Raw genomic sequence first — 24,055 nt, forward strand, 5'->3', positions numbered from 1 at the left:
CAGCAATTACTTCTTTGGGATATGAAAAGAATGAGGTGAATAAGACTGCTCTTAGATTGTGATTCAGAACACCATAGTCTAGAGTTCCCCAGCAATTCATTACACACACACACACACACACACACACACACACACACACACACACACACACACACACACACACACACACGCCCTTGGCACATATTTTCCTAATGGTCTCCTCAAAATATTATCTCATGTCTTCAACTTGAGAATCTAGGGAGTGATATTACAGTTCTTGAGAGACCTCCTCATTCTTGGAATCCTTGGGGGAGAGCATAAGCTTTTACTCTGTAAAAATCCCTGGGGTATGGTATGAGAAGGAGTTTGGGATATGTTCAGGAAATAAAAACCTTATCTAGCAGTGGCAATGATTTTACCAAACGAATGTCAGACTTCTTAAGAAAGGCAGAGTGGATAAAAAAACTGATAATAGCATGTAAACAATCATTTTGGATTTTACTTACAGGAAGTCAAAAGAAAAAAAAGCATGTGTGTATCTGAGCTTCTTATATCCCTTTTTAATGTCAGGATGATTTTTTTTCTGAAGTACTTATTGAGAAAATGTTAAAATACAGAAAATTCAGTTACAACTTGAGAGGTTAGAGGCATTATTTGTCTATTATTTAAGTTACTATTTTAGAAGTATGTAAGCCTTCCCAAGATTTATTAAAGTAGTGTGTACAAGAAAAGTTTTTTAAAAATTCTTTTACCTCTAAACACTTTGTTCAGGTTCACAACACATTGCTGGATTGATCTTAGGTTCTGAGTATCATGAAATTTCAGGGGTTTACTTTAATACCTATCTGTGTTGTCCTCTTAGCACCCACCTCTAGACTTCTAGCACCATCATCCTATCTAAAAGGCACTTAAACTGCATTCCAATTGGTCCTTCCCATTTCCCTCTAGTTACCCTCATAGTTTTCACATGTCTAAGAGTATTGAAATTTAATGGAGATTTTTTTCTTCTTTTTGTCAATTTGATTTTGTTGTTCATATTTCACATATGAGTAGAACCATCCAGTAACTGTCTTACACTTGCTTATTTATTTCAACATAGAAAAATAACCTCAAATCATCATTTATTAATGTTTAACTATTTATTAATCTTCATCCAAGCACCATGATTTATAAAGTTATTCATACTCAGGTTTTAGGCATACATGTTTCAGCACTGGAGCAATAGCACAGTGGGTAGGGCTTTCTTGCATGCGGCTGATCCAGGTTTGATTCCTCTGCCCTCTCAGAGAGCCAAGCTCCCCGTGGCATCTCGCCTGCACAGCAGACCTGGCAAGCTCCCCATGGCATCTTCGATATGCCAAAAACAGTAACAACAAGTCTCACAATGGAGACGTTACTGGTGCCTGCTCGAGCAAATCAATGAGTAATGGGGTGACAGTGACAGTGACAGTGATGTTTCAGCACCAATTTCACCACCAGGTACTCTTCCCTCCACTAGGGTTCCTTACCTACCCACCATCTGCAAACTGCTACTTTAAAAAAAAAAAAACCTGCTACCTTGACAGGCACTTTTTGGGTTGTTATTGTTTGGTTTGGGGCCCACACCCAGCAATGCTTAGGGTTTACTCTTGGCTCTGCTCTGGGGGATTACTTCTGGCAGGTTCTCAGGGTCATATGGGATCCCAGGGATCAAACCTGGTAGTCTGTGTGCAAGACAAGTGCATTTCCCCCTGTACTATCGCTTGGCCCAAATAAGTACATTTTTAAATTTGATTGCTGAAGTTAATTTTTTTTTTCCTTTCAGAGCTGACAGGTTGCCTATGAGGGCTTTAAAACTTCATTTGCACTGTTCTCAATTTCTTTCAGTCTTTTTTCATCATTCTCTAGATTCTTAAGGACTTTTCTAACAGTGTACTAACTTCCTCTTATTTTTTACCCTCTGTCTTGCCAAGTGCCACTGTCCCATGATGCAGATGTCTGTTGCAGGGACCCAAACTGTGTTTCCTAAGAATAAGAATGGTTTGTGTTTTATATTTTTACCTACAAGTCTTGCCTTTCCTTAAGTTTTGCCAGGCAATTTTAGCCCCTTTCAATTTCTGAAAATGCTTCTTAATCGGCATTATATATATGATTCCATTTCCCTAGGCTGTTTGTTCTGCTCTAAAATTTGTGGAAGCTCTGCCTTCTTATCAGCTCCATCTTCAGTTCCTCACCCTACAAGACAGGTTCAGATGAAGGAGAAAATAGAAGTAGGAAGTGTAACAGTAGACATAAAATCTGAAGAGATTTAAAAGCAAGAGATTATTAAGTGTTCTATTCACTTGAGTAAAGCAAACTAAAGTAGCAGGTTGAGGCAAAAATATTTTATTTGTTCATGTGAAGATATCTTTAATAATATCATTGCTTTCCTTTGGCAATGGAGACAACGGAGATAACATTGAGAATACAGAAACTAGAAAAGGAATTGCACAGTGAGGATGTGGAATATGTGTAGAAAGAATATGCCAGTAAAGAAATAAGATTCTAAGAAGCATTTGACTCAAATGTCATTGAATTATATTTTTGGTCTAGCAACATCATAATCTCACTAGTGAATCAGATAATATTGGCATTCAAAGGGAACTTTAAACTAATTGTCTCTGTTATCACAGTATTTGAACATTTAATATATTTCATCCTTTATTTAGATTGATAGTTTTAAAAAGTTTGACTGAAAGTGTATAAGAAAACTGAATATAACAGTACATATTATATTTGTATTTTATATTTTATTCAATAATAATTATATACAGACACCACTCGATTATTTAATATGTATGATAGCACATTGAGAAAAATGAACAACTTGAAGGATGAGTTATGATTAATATAATAAAAGTCATATCATTTTCTCCTTGTAGATAGATTATATAATCATTAATGACAAGCATAATCAGTGACATGTTTGTAATTAATATTTTCAAAATATTTTCAAAACAACAATTTTCAAACAATTTTTTTTTGGGGGTCACACCCGGCGATGCACAGGGGTTACTCCTGGCTCTTCACTCAGGAATTACCCCTGGTGGTGCTCAGCGGACCATATGGAATGCTGGGATTAGAACCCGGGTCGGCTGCGTGCAAGGCAAACGCCCTACCCACTGTGCTATCGCTCCAGCCCCAATTTTCAAACGATTTTTTCTTACTTTATGGGGAGTCATGGGATACACTAGCTGTACTGAGGGCACAGTGGCCACTGAGGCTCTTCACTCAGGGGTCACTCCTGGCAGAGCTATTTCATAAGCTATTTCAGAGATCAAATCCAAGTTAGCCATCAGCAAGACAAGAACCTTACCCAGTGTGATATCTCTCCAACACTCAATTTCTGTTGAAAATACAATCTTCGTATCAATTGTAAACACTAGGTTAATTTAGTTTTCCCTGCGCCAATTGGACATCTGAAGGTTTCAACAGTGTTGCTAACTTCCTTAATACTCATCAATGTTTTTCTTCGAATCACTGGTTCTTTATTTCTCTCTGGATTCTGCTTGCAAGTCTACAAAACCCCGAGATACTGGTCAAGTCTCGGTTCATAAACTTTAAATGCAACATATCAAAATTTGAAACTGTTCTGTAATTTATAAGCTTTTAAAAAGTTATGTAAGTGTTCTAATTTCTTTTCCCTCACATGTAAAATGTTTCTAACTATTCTCAAACTTTATTAGGAAAATTTATTTAGATTCCATATATATATATCTCCATATATTGGCAACTATTATTAGGAGCATCCATAAAAATTTAAATTACACAAAAATTTTTATTTGACTTGCAATTATATATATCTTCTAATGTACATATCTATATATCTACCTATTATTTTTCTTTTTCTAAAGAGCTATATATATTATAAAATTGAATAGAAAGTTAATGTATCTTCAGGGTCAATCATCTTGACTGATATTTGATTATTGTTAAATGCATATGTTTATTGAGTGAATAAATATTCCTCAAACAAATTTGTTGTGTGATCATTAAGAAAATGCTTAAAGCAGATATTAACATCAATATGAAATTATAATGCAGTGGACAGACTCATCACACTCTAGGTACTTCTTTTGTTGATAAATGTTTTCACTTGTTCTCATAAAAATTTTAGTTCTCCTACTACCAAATAATCAAGTAATGTTTACTGCATCCTTTAGTATTCAGAACAATGGACTTCAGTCATACTCGATACAAAGAGTAATGAAGAATATTTCTTAGTATGCTAAGCATGTGGCAGAAAAATTAAGAACCTGCAAAGTTATTTCTCTTAAAAGAAAGTTAAGCATAAAAACTTCACAATTTATTTATGGATACTTTTGCTCAATAAAGACCACAATAAAGAGACAAATGTGATTAAATCTGTCATAATTTGCATTGCTCTATTTTATGAAAAAATATCTGAAATACTCAGGCTTTCAATAGTGCTATAGGGCATTTTGAAGGAATCTGGGTATAATTATCATTTAGTTGAAAAAGAAGATATAACTCAGTATGTGAATAAGAATTTACAATAATTATATGAATAAGGAGGGAATAATTGTCATCACTGGTGCCCACATATAATTTTTTTTTTTTTTTTGCTTTTTGGGTCACACTGAGCAATGCACAGGGGTTACTCCTGGCTCATGCACTCAGGAATTACTCCTGGCGGTGCTTGGGGGACCATGTGGGATGCTGGGAATCGAACTCGGGTCGGCCGCATGTAAGGCAAATGCCCTATCCACTGTGTAATCGCTCCAGCGCCACATATAATTTCAGATATTAACTCAACTGCATTTTGTATGACAAAACATATATCAAAATGCACGCATTAGAAAATGGAGTAAGTCTAGAACAAGACTATATATATAGTTAATCTTTACCCTTGCTGTACTTACATTTTATCAGCTGTATATAATTTGACTTCTTTGTAACTGCTAAATGTGTAAAGGTAACACACATTTGGTTCCATTTCCCTAGGCTCCATTTTTTCTCCTCTGGAAGACATAGATAATCCGCCTGCGGATTTGCTTGGTTTTCACACTATAGACAATGGGGTTCAGTACAGGGGGAAGTAGCAGATAGACATTGCCCATTAGCGTATGTACCACTGGTGGTAAATGCTCTCCAAATCTATGGACCATGGTAATACCAATGAGGGGAACATAGAAGAGAAGAACAGCACAGATGTGAGAGAGACATGTATTGAGAGCTTTGAGCCTTTCATCCCTGGAGGCAATTCCCAGCACTGTGTTCAGGATGAGAACATAAGAAAAAAGAATCATGAGGGCGTCCAGTCCCAAGGTGAGGATGACTGCGATGAGACCATAGAGGCTGTTGACTCGGGTACTGGCACAAGCTAGTCGCATGGCATCTTGGTGGAGACAGTATGAATGAGACAAAACATTGGATCGGCAGAAGGGCAGCCTCTTTATAAGAAAAGGCACGGGGAAGACCACAGAGAATGCCCGAGTGAGGATAACTATTCCAATCTTGCCAATGACACCATGGGTGAGGATAGAAGCATAGCGCAGAGGGTCTCTGATGGCCACAAATCTGTCGAAGGCCATAGCCACTAAGACTCCTGATTCCAGTATTCCAAACCCATGAATGAAAAACATCTGTGTGATGCATGCATCAAAGGAAATCTCAGGGATATTGAACCAGAAGATGCTCAGCATGGAGGGCAGAGTGGACATTGAGAGACTAATATCAGTCAGAGCCAAGATAGAGAGAAAATAGTACATGGGCTCATGGAGGCTCTGATCTATCTTGATGACAGCTAGGATAGTGCCATTCCCCAAGAGAGTTAGAGTGTAGAGAAGTCCCAGGGGAAAAGCCATCCATGGGTTTTTCTCTGGCATTCCTATGATTCCTGTCAAAATGAAACTATGGTGGTTGACATGCGATGCATTAGAATTCATTTTGTTCCCACCTTCTGATGAGCTTGGTCTCTTCAGTTTAATTCACACCTTCTAAATTGAAAACACATATTTAAATGATACAATGTATATATATATATATATGTGTGTGTATATATATATATATACATACACATATACACACATACAGTATATATGTATGTGTGTGTGTGTGTGTGTGTGTGTGTGATTGCAGATGGGAGAATCACGACAAAACAGAATCTAAGATAATTTTTTAAGAAATTGTAACTACACCTAGAATTACTCAGTCCTTAGTCTGATTTTGTGCTCAGGCAGCACTTTTTGTTGGTCTTGGGGGACTATATTGGGTACTGGGTATAGAGAGTGGGGAGAGTGGGTAGGTAATATGCAAGGCAAATGTTCTATCTACTATACTGGGTCTATAGTTTCATGGATTTGATTTCTTTATCAGAAAGATTGGAATAAGACACATTACTTAGTGTTTGAAGTGAAGTTTGTGTCTTTTTATTTATTTTTCATTTTTTAAAAACATAATTTTTTATATTTTTCAATGAATCATCATGAGATACAGTTACAGACTTAACAAACTTTCATGATTATTTTTCAGTCATACAATGATCGAGTACCCATCCCTCCACTAGTGCTCATTCTATACCACCAGCATTCCCAGTATCTCTCCCACCCCTCCCTTCAATCCCTTCCCCCGCCCCTGCCTCTGTAGCAGGCACATTCCATTTGACTCTCTCTCTCTCTCTCTCTCTCTCTCTCTCTCTCTCTCTCTCTCTCTCTCTCTCCTTGTGGGTGTTATAGCTTGCAATGCATGTAGTAAGTGGCTATCATGTTTGGTCTATAGTGTACTTTCAGCACGCATCTACCATCCCGGGTGAGCCCTCCAAACATCATTCACTTATGGTCCCTTCTCTCTCCTAGTTGTCTTTTCCCCCAGCATGTGAGGCCAGCTTCCAAGCCATGGTGCTATCCTCCTGGCCCTTATCTCTATTGTCCTTGGGTGTTAGTCTACCATTCTGTTACATTATTTTCTACAAATGAGTGCAGTCATTCTATGTCTGTCCCCCTCTCTGTGACTCATTTCACTTAGCATGATACTCTCCATGATTATCCACTTATATGCAAACTTCATGATTTCATCTTTTCTAATAGCTGCATAGTATTCCATTATGTAGATGTACCAAAGTTTCTTTAATCAGTCATCTGCTCTCGGGAACTAAGTCTTTTTCCAGATTCTGGCTATTGTAAATAGTACTGCAATAAACATATAAGTGCCGATGTCTTTTCTACTGTATTTTTGAGTCTTTTTTTATATCTCTCAAAATATTTAGAACAAACAAGTGGTATCTAGTGTCTCAATAAAATAGTGCATTTTGTAAACAATAATAAAAAACCTGTAAAACTCATAATATCATTACTATATACACACTAATACAAACCATATCTGACATAAAACCACATCCTCTCAAAATGTGTGTGAACATATTCATGTTATATTTGAGTATATTAATATACACATATTTGTATATATTTCCAAATACCTACAATTTATATGACTTTATAATCACCTACATGTCTTATACGTAGATAACACTGCTCAAATTGTTTTCCAGTCATTTCCACATATATGTGTATATATATATATTCATTTTTCTCCTATAATTTCATTTGAAAATACAACAAGCAAAAAACTAAAGTTCACTGTTCAGAAACAACCTCAAATGACAATAGCTTCTCACAGGATTTTTATTTTGAAAAATGTTTGGTCAGTCATAAATTAAGGATATTTTAATTTTGTTTTTGGGTCACACTTGGAAGAGTTTAGGGCTGATTCCTGGCTACTTGCTCGGAGACCATATGTGGTATCTCGGGATCAAACTCTGATGTGGAAAGCAAACACCCTATCCTCTGCACTATCTCTCTGTCCCTGAATTATTCTTACAGCTTCATCTTTTATCATGCCATATTTTTTTTGCAATTTTCACCTTGTCTCCAAAACACACAAAATAATAAATCCCTTTCTGTTTTTATATAGCCAGTACATACTATTATCAAATTTCTTTCAGACTTTCTAACTGAGATCTCTCCACTCACTAGTTTACTCTTACAATAATATAGTCAGAATAAACTTGAAAAATATGACATATTATCTATCCAACAAGCAAAAGTCCTTTAAGAAATTATTTTAGAGCAAAATATCAATTTCTTATTTAGCTTTACTCTTGATCTCTCTAGCACTATTCACATCATTTACTCCACTATTTAATAACTACAATTCAGCCACATTTACAGTTTTGAGTGTCTGTTCCTCTTAAAATATATCTTGATGTAGGGATTTTCACATATGTTCTTCCCTCTTTCTGATGCCTTTCAACAAAGATCTTTGCCACTTTAAAATTAGACTTGCTCTTCAATGTTCTCCCTTGAATATATAACTTACTTGTTTATCTCAAAGTCTCTGCTCAGTCCAATGTGGAGAAGCCACCTTGTCTCCTGAACACATGCTTTCTCTCTTTCTCTCCCCTCACATCTAAGTAGTCTTCAATAAATACTAATTTGCTTCACCAAAAATAAAGTCTGTAATGCTTCTGAAGTAAAACTACACATGTCCACAATATTTAACACTCATTGTTACGCTGTTTTCACATCCTGTTTCTTAGTATTGCTAAAGAAATATCTCATAAGTGTTTATTTAATGTATATTTTCCCTACTAGAAGATAAACTTTAGAGAAAACATATGATTATCCTATCATCTGACATATTAGCTTTCTCATCTGCGCCAGATGAAAAAATTAAGACAAACACAGTCATAAGTGTGGATAATTGAAAGACATTATTCTTTTCATAAGTCTTGAGTCTTGTACACTTTCAAACGTCTCCCTGATGTAACGTATTGGTTGAAATTTGATAAGTAAGAGAACAATACTTTTCTCAGAGAACACAGAAATAAATTTAAATCAGTAATGCTGGAGAGATAATCCTGGTGTCTTTGTTCTCATCTAGGAATTGGTGTGAAATTAGGATTTTTAAAAAAACCTCAAGAATTGTTTTTTCCCCCAGAGTCCAAGCAAGAAAACTTGGAGGCAGGAAGTATGGCCAAATGCACAAGACCAGGTCCACTTCTCTGACCATTCTTTCTACTGTCCCTGCACTGATACCAGGGTTTTTCTGTTTAAGACACAACAAAAGAACAAGAAGTTTTCTGTAGATTTTGATGCATCAAATAGGGAAGAATTCTTGAAAGAAGTTTAGTCTACTAAATCAGAATACTCAGATATAAGATTTGATTTAACCTTCTTGCTGCACTTTGAAGAAGCAGATTTTTTTTAAACTTTACATGGTCATGCAGAGCCCTTCATCTCATAGATTAAATATTTCTTCTCAGCAATTCTTTTATTTTTTTAATTTAGGCACCATGGTTTACAAGGTTATTCATAGTTGAGTTTAATTCTGATGACTTCCATTTGGGAATAATCAGTTCATTTTTTCATGTTAGATTTTTTTTTACTAAACACACACACAAAACTATATTCTCAGATTGAATTACAAGGATGTGTTGAGGCACTTCATAGAACTTTATCTTTCTCTCAATGCATGTGACTCTCCTTGTTGTTATCTGGATATGTTGTGTTTATTTCATATTCTTTTTTCTGCCATTCTCTCTCCATTCTTCTTAAAATTTTAGTCCCCTTTCTCTAGCTCCCAATTAAATCCTCATTTACTCTTTCCTGTAATCTTCATTTTATTCCCCTATAGATGTTAGGCCCTTCTCCATAGAGTGTGCCCTTTTTTCCCTTATTTTTCTTTTTCTCTTTTACCTGCTTACCTCCTGTCCAGTTTTATTATCTTTTTTTATTAAATAGAATTTTTTAAATTCAGTTCCCTTGTCTCTTATTTTTTTTTGTTACCTCATGAATCTTTTCTTATTTTTCCTTAGTAATTTCACCCCCTGCAGTTCCAGAGCACTTAATGAAATTATGTATATGTTAAGCAAAAAAAATCCTACACAGAACTTTATGGAAGACATGTAAAAAAAAATGGTTAACATTCATCAGTTACCTTCATCCACTTCTGTGCTTCAGTTTAGAATTGCTTTGTCTTCTATTCTTGAGAATAACAAGCAGAGCATTTATGAATACTTTTCCAAATCCCAGGTGGTGTCTGGAGTCCTTATGTTTCCACAAATATTTCATAACTCCTCTGGAATATTCCCTTCACTCTGTGTGTGTGTGTGTGTGTGTGTGTGTGTGTGTGTGTGTGTGTGTGTGTGCGTGCGTGTATATCAGTTAGAAAGGACTACTAGCAAAAACTTTTGTCGTTTTAGTTTATAATTGTCTTTTCAATAACTTTAAATCAAGCTATTTCAGCCTGGATTTACAGCTAAGCTGTACAGAACCATATGTTGTTGATATGTGATGCATTAGAATTCATGGTTTTTACCATTGAATGGAATTGGTTCCTCCCTCTTAGTTCACAGTTCCTACATTGAAAATATTTATTTGAGTAAATATTTACTAAATATTTAGTAAATATTTGAGTAAATATTTAAAAAATATTTACTTAGATGAGACAATAAATGTTTTTACAACTATATAAGTGTGACCACCAATGGGAGAATTATGTCAAAACATAATTTAATAGGTTTTGTATTTTTTACTTCCTAGATAATCACCTGAGATAACTGCCCTTCTCTTGGTTTTAATTTGCTTATTTAGAAATGGAAATAAGACACAGCAGTTAATATATGGAGAGTGAAATTTTATCTCTTCTTCTTTAATGTATCTGACAATTTATAAAATGAGAAACAGTAACCCTCAGTGTCTCAAAAAGCATATTACATTTTGTAAATAAAAAACAAACCTTATCAAACTCATTAATACATCCATATAGACACATACAAACTATTTATGCCACAAACTCACATTTTTATAAATGTGTGAATATGAATATATGTATGTATATATTGATATATTCAAATACAGATATTCCTATATATTTTTATAAATCCTTACATATTGATTTTACTTTATTTGTGATGTTCTCCTTGCGGAGAGCCTGACAAGTTACCGAGAGTATCCCACCCACAAGGCAGAGCCTGGCAAGCTACTCGTGGCATACTCGATATGCCTAAAACAGTAATAATAACGTTCTTCTTCATTCCCCTGACCCTAAAAGAGCCCCCAATACACCATCAGGGTACACTAGCACGTGACAAGGACAAATGGAGATGTTACTGGCACCCGCTCAAGCAAATCTGTGAACAATGTGATGACAGTGTGATGTTCTACATGCCCACATTCGTGGATAACACTACTTACATGTTTATTTTCATTTTAATTTACTTTAAATAATCTATACATTTTGTATAACTTAATTTTATAGTGGCAAAACCCAAAAACTAAAAGCCACTGACCCAGAAACAACCCCTTATAGGAGAAGAGCTATACACAGGATATTTATTTTGAAAGTTTCCTAGTACACCAGAAGCTAGGAAATATTTTTGTTTGCTTTTGCACAACTCGAGGTGCAGAGGCTTTACTCTTGGATCTGTGCTCAGTTACAACTTCTGGAGGTGTTGAGCAACCACATACAGTGTCTTGAAACTGATGGGGCTGACTGTGCACACGGCAAATACCCTCCTCTCTATTACTACCTCCAGCTCCAAAATTATTCTTACAACATCTTTAATCAAGCCACTTAAAAAAAATCTTTTTGAGTCACATCTGCCAATGCATAGGGGTTACTCCTGGCTTTGCACTCAGGAATTACTCCTGGTGGTGCTCAGTGGACCATATGGGATGCTGGGAATAGAAACTCGGTCAGCGGTGTGTAAGGCAAACACCCTACCCACTGTGCTATTGCCCGAGCCCTAAATAAAGCCACTTTTACAAATGTACAATTTGTCTCCAAAACACATGGAATAATTACACCTTTTATTTATTTATTACTTTGTATCCAGCTATGTAATCCTTTTTAGAACTAGTTTTTCCTTTCTTCTTCTTGAGATTTGCAAGTAGAACATTTATGAAGACTTCTCCAAAGGCCCGCTAGTGCCTGTACCCCTTTTGGCCCTACGACTATTTTACAACTTCTCTGGATAATCCCTGTGACGTCTGTGTTTGAAGGGGGGGAGGAGGGAGAATTTTATAGCATCGCCTGATTTTATTGGGAAATTTGAACCTACCTTTCATCTATAATTTTTTTTTCTTCTGCTATAATTATCTGAAGTTTTTCATCATTTTGATTTGTTTTATGTCTCTGTTCAGTTTGAATAAAGAAGAAACTGCTTCCTTCCCAACATAGTCTCTGGATAGATTGTACACATTATTTGTGTAAAAACACCAAATAAGTTTAGTATTCCAGCCACATTGGTCCAACTCTTTCAACTCCAAAGTTGCTCTCAGTTTCAATAATGAAAATGATTGTGATTTACCCTGAACTGGGTTTGGAGGTACTAATATTATAGATGGAGAAGATTGCATGAAATTTCTGTCAGAAGAAAACAGGACAAAATTCTTTTCTGTAATGATGTTCTTGAAATAAAATAAGCAAAAAAGAAAAAAGTAAATGAAAAATTTTAAAAGTGCACTAAAAATAAATAATTTAGGCTTTTTATGCTATGATATCTAAAAATACACAGTTTAAATGTTTTGAGGCTTTCTAAGATAGCCAAGACATAGACAGCCCAAAATGTTCTACTACAGATGGATGTTAGGGTATATATGCATAATGGAAAAGTATGCAGCTCCAAGAAAAAAGCAAAATCATGAATCCATATCATGGTATGATATGGATTAAGCTAGAGGATATGATGCTGAGTAGTCAGATGTCAGTATGAAGTCAGAAGGAAAGACAGATACAAAATAATCTAAGATATGAAAGATTATATAGGGGACTAAAGATATACAGCAAGGGAACAACAGAGGGTCAAAGGCAATACATGAGAGAACTGATCCACAAAATTGAATTTGTATATGGGGCAATGAAAGAGAAAAGCATTGGGGGCCTTAGCGGATGAAGGTGAGTACACTGGTGATGGGTGTAGTGTTGGAATTATGCACGTGGGAAACTATTACTAACAATGATTTAAAGCGCAGCACTTTAATTAATAAAAGAAGTTTACAATGAAGTTTCACAAGATCTGAAAAAAGTTTAAATTCTGAGATTTTCAAAGAGGAAGGAAATCCTGAACCATAACAATCGTCATTGGATATAGCCACTGTCACTGTCACTGTATCACTGTATTACTGTCATTCTGTTGGTCATCTATTTGCTCGAGCCGGCACCAGTAACGTCTCCATTGTGAGACTTGTTACTGTTTTTGGCACATTGAATATGCCATGGGTAGCTTGCCAGGTTCTGCCATGCAGGTGGGATACTCTCGGTAGCTCGCCAGACTCTCCAAGAGGACGGAGGAATCGAACCTGTGTCAGCTGTGTGCAAGGCAAACACCCTACCTGCTGTGCTAACGCTCCATCTGATCAAATAAAAGGTTTCATATATGTTGATTTTAGCAGATGAATAATAATTCAGAGACATATTCTAAATGTGTTAAAAAAAGTTTCATAAATTAAAAATATGATTATAGTGACTTAGCAAATGGGGAAACTCATTAAGAAATATAAATTATGATAAATAACCCAAATTACAATAAACAAAAGTTAAAAATATCACTGCCACTGCCACTGTCATCCCATTGCTCATCAATTTGTTCAAGTGGGCACCGGGAATGTCTCCATTGTGAAACTTATTGTCACTGTGTTTGGCATATTCAATACATCACGGGTAGCTTGCCAGGCTCTGCTGTGAGGGTGCAATACTCTCAGTAGCTTGTCAGGCTCTCTGAGAAGGGCAGAGGAATCGTACACGGTTAGCCCCATGGAAGGCAAATGACCTACCACTATGCTGTCGATCCAGAGAAATAAATCACTATTTAGACTTATAGCACATTTAAGATAAAAGAAAAATGAATCTGTGAACTTGAAGAAGGATAAATAATATTATGTCAAATTCAAATATTAGAGAAATATAAATAGTAGAGAGGAAATATGTAGTCTCAAGTGTGTGAAACATCCACATAGTAGTATATGTGTAATCATATTTCCAGCAGTAAAGCATAAATTAACAAAAATTTAATGTTATATGATGTTAAGTGTATGATGTTAAAAACAAAAAAATAGAAAGTACATACTGATTTTGTAAAAGAAATAATGTTGGAAAGAATCCTCGAGAGGATCACTCAACAGGTTAAAACTCATGTTTTCCAGGCACCATAAGATTGACCCCTGAGCCTGGAAAAGCACCTGAAAACCACTAAGTATGAACTCAAATCCCCAACAATAAAAAACTCTCATTAGAGTGAGGGTGGTGGGGGGGTAGGGTGGGGGTGGGGGCTGGGGATTAGCACCATTAGATTTGTGTTGGTGTATTTCTCTTGCACATAAAGCTCCATTCAAATAGGACTGAAATCAGTTTGCATTTGGGTGGGTGTAATCCTAGGTCTGCATTAAAGAAAGCCAAGTCCTCAGAGATCCAAGGAAGCCCAATGTTCTCAGAAGCCTGATTTGACATAGCTTTTGAACCTAAGGGAACTCTAGAAGACTGATGTTTACATCTCTGGAGATTCATAACAGAGAGCATTCTGGGCTGGAGAGTTGCTGGTTTAAATCTCTGCCTGTGCCTCTAGTTGAAGCATCAGATGGGACTCACTTCTCCTAGATTCGGCTTCAGGTAAGTTGGGGAATACCCCTGAATTGGTATGGTGCTTTCTCTGTAGATTTGTCACAGAATAGAAGGAATAATAGTATGGGCAATTCATAGAAAAAAAATCAATTGGTAAAGATTACGTGAAGGAAGTCAGGTGTGTTGAATTCATTTTTATTTGCTCTAGAATTTGAATATGATGGGAGAAGTTGCCCTTCTGACAAAAAATTAATCCTCTGCTACAGGATTAAATATAACTTTAAAACACAGTGATTAGAACAACTGAATTTAAGTTTAAACTTTTCTGATTCTTGTGTTACTTTTACATACAATGGTAACAATCAAAGATCTTTTTCTATCTTAAGGTGATAAAGAAAATATTTTCCCTTGATTTTTTTCTAAATTCTTTTTCTTGTTGGCTGGGGATGGGGGGTGGATAGTGACACTTAGCGATGCTCAGGGTTACTCCCGGCTCTGTACTCAGGAATCGCTGAGTCTATAGTCTATTTTCGGCATGCAGCTTTCAACTGAGTGGATCCTCCCAACATTCTCTACTAGGTGTTCCTTTCTCTATCTCAGCTGCCTTTTCCCCCAGCATGTGAGGCCAGTTTCCAATCTGTGGGGCAGACCTCTTGGTTCTTATCTCTACTACTCTTGGGTGTTGGTCTCCCGTTCTGCTACAATAGCCAAAATCAGGAAAAAACCGGAGTGACCAAAAGCAAATGACTGGTTAAAGAAACTTTGGTACATCTACACAAATGGAATACTATGCAGCTGTTAGAAAAGATGAAGTCATGAAATTTGCATGTAAGTGGATCAACATGGAAAGTATCATGCTGAGTGAAATGAGTCAGAAAGAAAGAGACAGACGTAGAAAGATCGCATTCATCTGTGAAATACAAAGTTGTCTTCCATTTTCAAGAGCCATTTAATAAGTAATTTTGAGAATACACTACTAAAGATAACTAGGAAACTAATCTTCAGTATAAACTCAAAAATTTCCAGACTTCTACTCAATTAAGTGATACCAAAATTTATGTGATGTTTAGAATAATTAGATAGATACTTCGTTCATTTCTACCTGAAGAAATATCTCTATGACAACAAAAAGGAATAAGGTAAGAGTTTTAAAATGATTAAACAATATTTTTTCTCCTCCATTCCATACTATGTAAGTTAAAAAAAAAACTGACTTCCAGGATATCTAACTCACAACAGTTCAAGATCAGAAGCAGACTATATGTACATATATACATTAGTACATTTCTATTTATGAATGGTACTATATCATGTTTATGCTTGCTGACATTGCCATTAAGATTTATTACTGCTTTCAGTGTTTATTACTCATGCATATGTGCAATGTCATAACCTTCCTATAACTCCTTCATGGTTTTTATTGTTTTTTTGGATCCATATCTCCCATTTTTATGCCTGAATCTGTATTCAACGATCATTATTGGCCAGCTTGGGAAATTATATATGACATCAGGCATAGAACCTGGGTTGATAGTGTGAAAAGCAAACACCTTACCCACCATACTATTACTCCATATCACTCTTTCATGTTTTAAAATACTTTATAGTTGCATTATATTGGTAGAGGATTATATTTCTTTCTCTCCAAGATGTTTCAGAGTATAACACTCATATCATATATATATATATATGATATAACAATAATTGGTAATAGCATTATTGCCATATAGTTGCCACATGTGATAGGACTATCCATTTCTGTATCAGAAGTAGACATGAGTTTTTAAAGCTAACTTTTTTTTATTAGTTTATTTTTAATTAGAGAGTCATCGTGAGGGTACAGTTACAGATCCATACATCTTTGTGCTCATGTTTCCCCCATACAAAGTTCGATAACCCATCCCTTCACCAGTGCCCATTCTCCACCACCAGTAAACCCAACATCCCTCCCCCCCTCCCCAGTCCCGTCTCCCCCCACCCCACCCTGCCACTATGGCAGGGTATTCCCTTTTATTCTCTCTCTCTGATTAGGTGTTGTGGTTTGCAATAAAGGTGTTCAGTGGCCATTGTGTTCAGTCTCTAGTCTGTATTTGGCCCACATCACCCTTCCCCCACATGACCTCCAACCACATTTTACTTGGTGGTCCCTTCCCTGAGTTACCCAGAATGAGAGACCAGCCTCCAAGCCATGGAGACAACCTCCTGGTACTTATTTCTACTATTCTTGGGTGTTAGTCATATAGTCTATTATTCTATATTCCACAGATGAGTGCAATCTTTCTATGTCTGTCTCTCTCTTTCTGACTCATTTCACTTAGCATGATACTTTCCATGTTGATCCACTTATATGCAAACGTCATGACCTCATTTTTTTCTAACAGCTGCATAGTATTCCATTGTATAGATGTACCAGAGTTTCTTCAACCAGTCATCTGTTCTAGTGCACTCAGGTTTTTTCCAGATTCTGGCTATTGTAAACAGTGCTGCGGTGAACATATCAGTGCATATGTCACTTCGACTATACTTTTTGGCGTTTCTGGGATATATTCCCAGCAGTGGTATTGCTGGGTCAAATGGGAGCTCAACCTCTAGTTTTTTGAGAATCGTCCACACTGTTTTCCAAAAGGGCTGAACTAGCCGGCATTCCCACCAGCAGTGTAGAAGGGTCCCTTTCTCCCCACATCCTCTCCAACAGCGGTTTCTTTTGTTCTTTTGGATGTGTGCTAGTCTCTGTGGTGTGAGGTGGTATCTCATGGTTGTTTTGATCTGCATCTCTCTGACGATTAGTGATGTAGAGCATTTTTTCATGTGCCTTTTGGCCATTCGTATCTCTTCCTTGGGAAAGTTTCTGTTCATTTCTTCGCCCCATTTTTTGATGGGGTTGGATGTTTTCTTCTTATAGAGTTCAACCAGTGCTTTATATACCATTGATATTAACCTCTTATCTGATGGGTATTGTGTAAATATCCTTTCCCATTCTGTAGATAGTCTTTGTATTCTGGTCACTGTATCTTTTGCGGTGCAGAAGCTTTTTAGTGTAATGTAGTCCCATTTGTTGATCTCTGTTTTTACTAGATTGTTTAGTTCCGTGTCATCTTTGAAGATACCTTTATCTTCAATATGGTAGAGGGTTTTGCCGACCTTGTCTTCAATGTACCTTATGGTTTGTGGTCTGATGTTGAGGTCTTTAATCCATTTTGATCTGACTTTTGTGCATGGTGTCAGGTCCAGTTCTAAGCCCAGTTTTTTGCATGTGGTTGTCCAGTTGTGCCAGCACCATTGTGCCCCAGAAAATCAAATATCTTGGAATCAGCTTAACTAAAGGAGTTAAGGACCTATACAAAGAAAACTATAAAACTCTACTCCATGAAATAAAAGAGGACATGAGGAAATGGAAACATATCCCCTGCTCATGGATAGGGAGAATAAACATTGTCAAAATGGCAATACTCCCAAAAGCATTATACAGATTTAACGCGATCCCTATAGGGATACCCATGGCATTCTTCAAAGAAGCGGAGCAAGCAATCCTGAAATTTATATGGAACAATAAACGCCCACGGATAGCTAAAACAATTCTTGGGAAAAAGATGATGGGAGGCATCACCGTCCCTAACCTTAAACTCTACTACAAAGCGGTAACAATTAAAACAGCATGGTACTGGAACAAAGGCAGAGCTGCAGACCAATGGAACAGGGTGGAATATCCCCACACACACCCTCAAATATATGATCATCTAATCTTTGATAAAGGAGCAAGAGATGTGAAGTGTAGCAAGGAAAGCCTCTTTAACATATGGTGTTAAAGTGAACTTTAAGCGAAGCACCCTGGACCTATCACTAGTGAAGGATGTGCATCCTAAAAAAATAACATTTGAATCATTCCCTCTGTGATTGTCATCTCAATATTTATTACCACTGGTTTTAATAGAAATGTTCTAACTTAATTTTTTTTCTGTTTTTATCTAGTTAAACCTGCATTCCATTCTGTCACTAATATGTGAGAAGCTCTAGAAAACAGAACTTACTTGAGGGACTGGAGAGTTAGCACAAAAGTTAAAGCACTTGCCTTTCATGTGGTCAACTGTATAAAAATAAAAAGAAAAGGCAAGGGCGAGCGAGGCAGGTGAAGGAAGGAAGAAGGCCAAACTGGTTGCTCGATTGGTTTATTTCATGTCATCTCCATTCTCCTCTGATTCTCCTCCTGCTTCTTTCTCCCCCTTCCTACTTCATTCTCTCTCTCTCTCTGCCTCTCTCCCGGCTCTCGGTCTCTCTCTCAATCTGTGGATCTGGCCCCCGTGGATCTGGCGCCCATGGATCTGGCTCCGGTGGATCTGGCGCCGTGGATCTGGCCCCCAACCCACTCTTACAGCCTAGTTAAATCTCCCCAGCATGAGGGGGTTGGTCATACACATGGGTGTGGTCAGCAATAGGGTAAGGTTCTTTTCCCTCAGGGGATGCTTCTCCTAGGACTAAATTCTCTTACAGCAGGAGGATCCACCCAAGGGCAGAGTCCCATGAATGTGTTTCTCTTCTCCTCAGCCAGCAAACATATAAGAATTCATAATATTAATTATTTTGTATGGACACAATAAGAGATGCATTAAAGCTTATAGAATTGCTCTCCTGGGGCCATCTCAATCTCAGACTACAGTGCTCAGGCCAGATCAGTCTTTCCTATCCCTGGCAGGGTCCCAGTCTCATAATTACTATTGGATCATGACAGCATTTGTCTATGATCAAGCTCTTAACTTATAGTTAAGAATTAGGCACTTTGGCCAGGCCCATCTCGATGCCAGGGTAGCACATAACTCACCGCTTGCCCTGGATCCTTCCCGTCCCACGTCGGGGACCCTACTTTGGGGTGCTAGGAACTGAGGGCAACTGAGGCTTAAGTGGAGAAAGCAGATGCCCAGGAGGGAATATCGAGGCCAATTAAGTCTTAAGTTATAAAAACATAATATTGTCTTCTTGTGTCTATACAAAAAAGACATAGCTTTAAAGTAAATTATTCAAAAGGCATAAAGAGGAGAGAAAGGCAATGTTATAATATTCAGTGTCCTAGGAAGTTCTGACCTTACCAATTAACAGAGTTTGATTAAGGGAAGAGCAGATAAACTGGTAGAATTGGTTACAGATAAACAAAGGAATGGGAGTGACTTGGAGCACTTTGATGGGTGTGACTGATAAACCTAAGCTCCTAGTGGCAAGGGGGAAAGGACAAACCAATGATATCCAACAGTCAACCCAGGTTTGATTCCCACCATGGTATGTGATTCCTGAAAGATCCAGGAGATACCTCTTAGCAAGGCCAGGTGTGGCCTCCTTTCTTTCCTAAATAAAAACAAAAACAACAAAACTACATTTCAATAGGACTTGCTTTACACAAATAAAATGAGTAGATTCTGAATATCTTGTTTAAACAAACTAAATTTCCACAAATAAACATACAATATAGTTTCGAAAGGCATAAAGCTATAGAATATACATAGTGAGGTAAATATTAAAGAAAATAGAAAGTCATAGAAAATATTTTTATTTTGAATTGCTTAATACAATGGAAGACTAGAGGTACTTAGGACTAAAAGTTTATCCACATTATCATGATGTTTACTACTAATTTTATATTATAAAATGTAAACCTGATATGTAATTCAGCACAAAATTCACTGATAGACATTAATGCATTCCTAAATTTTTCATACATTTTAATTACAATTATGCAAATCAGAACAAGTATAATTGATTGAACAATACGTAGAGAATATAAAATAACAATATTTACTTTTTCAGAAGGCATACTCCTTTTGACTACAGATTATGCCATTTTCTGAAACAATATATAGCTTAGTAATAAGATTTTGGCAGGGTCATTATATATTTTCCGTTGAGAAGGCAGGAGAAATGTTAATATCATGCATTTTAAAGTGTCCCAGATCTGTATTACAAAGCAGTTAATAAGAAAGAATGTTTTAGGAAGAGAGAACACTTTCATAAATTCTAAAAATTATCTTGATATTATGAAAACAAGTTAAAGAGTGATAAAGTACACTATGTTGACTTAGAAATTATTGCAAATGCATTTTTAGGTTTCCATTATTGTTATTTTTCATGAGACCTTTATGGAAATTAAATTTGTGTGGAAATGAAGTATTTAATTAAATGTAACCAGGCATTAGTTTAATTCAAATCTGATATTTACCAATAGTATTACAGCAATACTTTCTAAATAATTTGACAAGAAATAAGAGAAACCTTGTTTCTTACTCACTGCTAAGATAATGGAACAGGATAAAACAAGAATAGGCAAAGCCATTTTTTGATAAAGGAATACAAAACTGGAAAATATAAAAAAAAATACACATAAGACAAATGTCTGGGATTATACACTAGTATTAGATTTAGAAAGAAAGTAACATTTGGGTGGAGAGATAGTACAGTAGGTAGGGTGCTTACCTTTATGTTGCCAATCTGGGTTCAAACCCTGGAAACCCATATGGTACCTTGAGCTCACCATGATTGATCCTTGAGCTCAGAGTCATGAGTATCCCAGTTGCGCTCCCCATGGCAAAATAAATAAATAAATGCAATTAGAAATAGTCAAGAGGTCAAATTTCAGGACTTACTATACACTGGAGCGATAGCACAGAGGGTAGGGTGCTTGCCTTGCACGCAGCCGACCTGGGTTCTATTCCTCTGCCCCTCTCGGAGAGACTGTCAAGCTACTGAGAGTATCTTGCCTGCACAGTAGAGCCTGGCAAGCTACCAGTGGCATATTCAATATGCCAAAAACAGTAACAACAAGTCTCACAATGGAGGTGTTACCGGTGCCCGCTCGAGCAAATTGATGACCAATGGGGCAACAGTGATACCGTGTGAACAGTGATACTATCACTGTCACTGCCATCCCTTTGCTCATCGATTTGTTCGAGGAGGCACCAGTAATGTTTCTCATTGTGAGATTTATTGTTACTGTTTTTGGCATATCCAATACGCCACGGGTAGCTTGCCAGGCTCTACGGTGTGGGCGGGATACTCGCGGTAGCTTGCCGGGCTCTCTGAGAGGGGCGGAGGAATCGAACACGGATTGGCTGCATGAAAGGCGAATGTCTTATAACTGTGCTACTGCTCCAGCCCCGTGATACTATACTCTGGATGAATTATACTTTCTTATTGCTTGCGATTAGGTGAATTGTCTTGCCAATTGAGATATAAAAGTTAACGAAATATCAAGTTTCAGTACCTGGGAAGCAAATAGTTGCTTTTTATTAAATAGTCACTGTCACTGTTGTCCTGTTGTTCATCAATTTGCTCGAGTGGGCACCAGTAACGTCTCCACTGTGAGACTTGTTTGTTACGTTTTTTTTGGCATGTGGAATATGCCACGGGTTGCTTACCAGGCTCGCTGGGTGGGTGAGATTCTCTTGGTAGCTTGCCGGGCTCTCCGAGAGGGGTGGAGGAATCAAACCCAGGTTGGCAGCGTTCAAGGCAAATGCCCTACCCCTGTGCTATTGCTCCAGCCCTTTAATAAATAGATTTGCTGGTTTTGGTAAGTGCATATGATATGGAAATGATGACCATTATCCCAAGGACACACATGTAACTCTGAGAATCAACAGAAGAATAAATGTAAGAGATACAAATTTGGAAGGAATATGCTTATTTGTAAGTTATGTATTATACATGATGTACACTTGGTCTTCTAGTGTGCAGGTAGACTGAAAAAAAAACAGGTAGTCAAGTAGGAAATGGAGTCAAAGACAATAAGAATGGTGCAGAATTGAACTTCAGAAGGGGCAATTCACAAACCTTTAGAAGGAAAGGATAAGTGTGGACATATTTCAAGAAGTAACTGAAAGGAGGGGATTTGGATAAGATGCTATCAAACTATCATAATTTTAAGAGTATTGTGGAGAGGTTTTTCTTTAGAACTTGATGGGAGAAAGATTTAGTAAAGTAGGTTTGGATATGTGAACGTGTGAAAAAAAATTTAAAAGAATGGTATTAATACCTAAACACAAAATTTTAAACAATTAACTAAAGGCAGATTTGTTAAATTTGAAAGACCATAAATCTGTTCTATTTTATAAATAATATTTTTATTTAATGATGTAAGATTAAAAATGGGATATATAATTTGTTTAATCTTGCATTTTTACTAGTAGATTGGAAGATTTTAAAAAAAAGAACATATGTCTGATGTAAAGGATCAATTTGTTAAATAAATTTTAAAAAGTTAGCCAAGAAATTAAAATAAGATATTAGTTATCCAATTGTTCAAAATTCTTATTTGTTAAAATAGAAGAAAAATGAGCATGACTAAGTTGCTGGATGGCACATTTATTATGAGTTAGGGGATAAAGAAATTAAGATATTGTAATAGCAATTTTTCATCTCAATTATTTCAAACAATATTAAATGATAATGTGTTTATGTAGGGATATTTTTGGTAAGGAATCCTGATTTGAGAAGCCATGTATTGGAAGCGTAATATGTATTAATATTAAATTACTCTAATTCTTGAGAGTCTCTTGCCTGCACGCCTGGCTATCTTCCCCGGGGCCCCTCTGAGGGGATGGGCTCCAGCTTCCCTCCCACCCTGAGCAGAGCTCCAGGCGGCCAAAGACCACCAGAACCTAGCTACAGCCATCCTGGAAGCCCCTCTCCACTGTTCGGACAGGCCTCATGCGTGAAGGTACCAGCAGAGGAACCCAGGTGTGTGTAATCCCATCAATGGCCAACATCCAGAGAGAGACTTAAAAGCAAGCTCTCAGAAAATATCTTTAGCCTACTTCTCCCTCTGGGAGAAACTGGCAATCTTCTGAGAGTTTCCTGCCCACATGGGACAGCCTTGCAAGCTTCCCATGGTGTATTCATATGCTAAATCCAATAACAAGCTGAATCTCATTCCCCTGACCCTGAAGAGCCCCCAGTGCAACATTGTTAGGACGGCCAAGTTGAGATAGACTTTTAAGATCTCAGGGAAAGGACGAAATGAGATGTTACTGAGTCCACCCGAGAAATTGGTGATTAACGGGATTTTGTGATTTGTGATTCGTGACTCTAATACTGCATGGCAGAGTCTGTTAAGCTCCCTGTGGCATATTCGATATGCCAAAACCAATAACAATAACAGGTCTTATGCCCCTGACCTTGAAAGAGCTTCCAATTGTTGGGAAAGACAAGTAAGGAGAGGATGCTAAAGTCTCAGGGCTGGGACGAATAAAGATGTTACTGGTGCCCACTCAAGTAAATCGATGAACAACGGGATGACAGTGATACAGTGATACTCTAGGCCTATGAAATTGGTGAGGAAGAGAGCTTACTATGTGAGTCTCATTCAATGTGAGTGTTTTTTCCTTAGTTAGGGGGATATTAAGTATATTACTTAAATATACTATTTTTATTTTTATATTATTTTGAACTAAAAGCAACTAAGACCCAATAGACTTAGGATATATTTGTTGTTGTTAGGTTT

At 36.9% G+C, this 24,055-nt stretch overlaps 1 protein-coding gene across 1 annotated transcript; it reads right to left on the reverse strand.

Moving 5' to 3' along the window:
• Positions 1–4,958: 4,958 nt before the first annotated feature.
• On the reverse strand, positions 4,959–5,906 carry LOC101553819 (olfactory receptor 51H1-like). Its single transcript, XM_012934920.2, has one exon. The coding sequence runs from the start codon at positions 5,904–5,906 to the stop codon at positions 4,959–4,961; it is 948 nt and encodes a 315-aa protein (XP_012790374.1).
• Positions 5,907–24,055: the final 18,149 nt, after the last annotated feature.

Source organism: Sorex araneus, chromosome 6, assembly GCF_027595985.1.
Source record: "Sorex araneus isolate mSorAra2 chromosome 6, mSorAra2.pri, whole genome shotgun sequence".
NCBI lineage: Eukaryota > Metazoa > Chordata > Mammalia > Eulipotyphla > Soricidae > Sorex > Sorex araneus.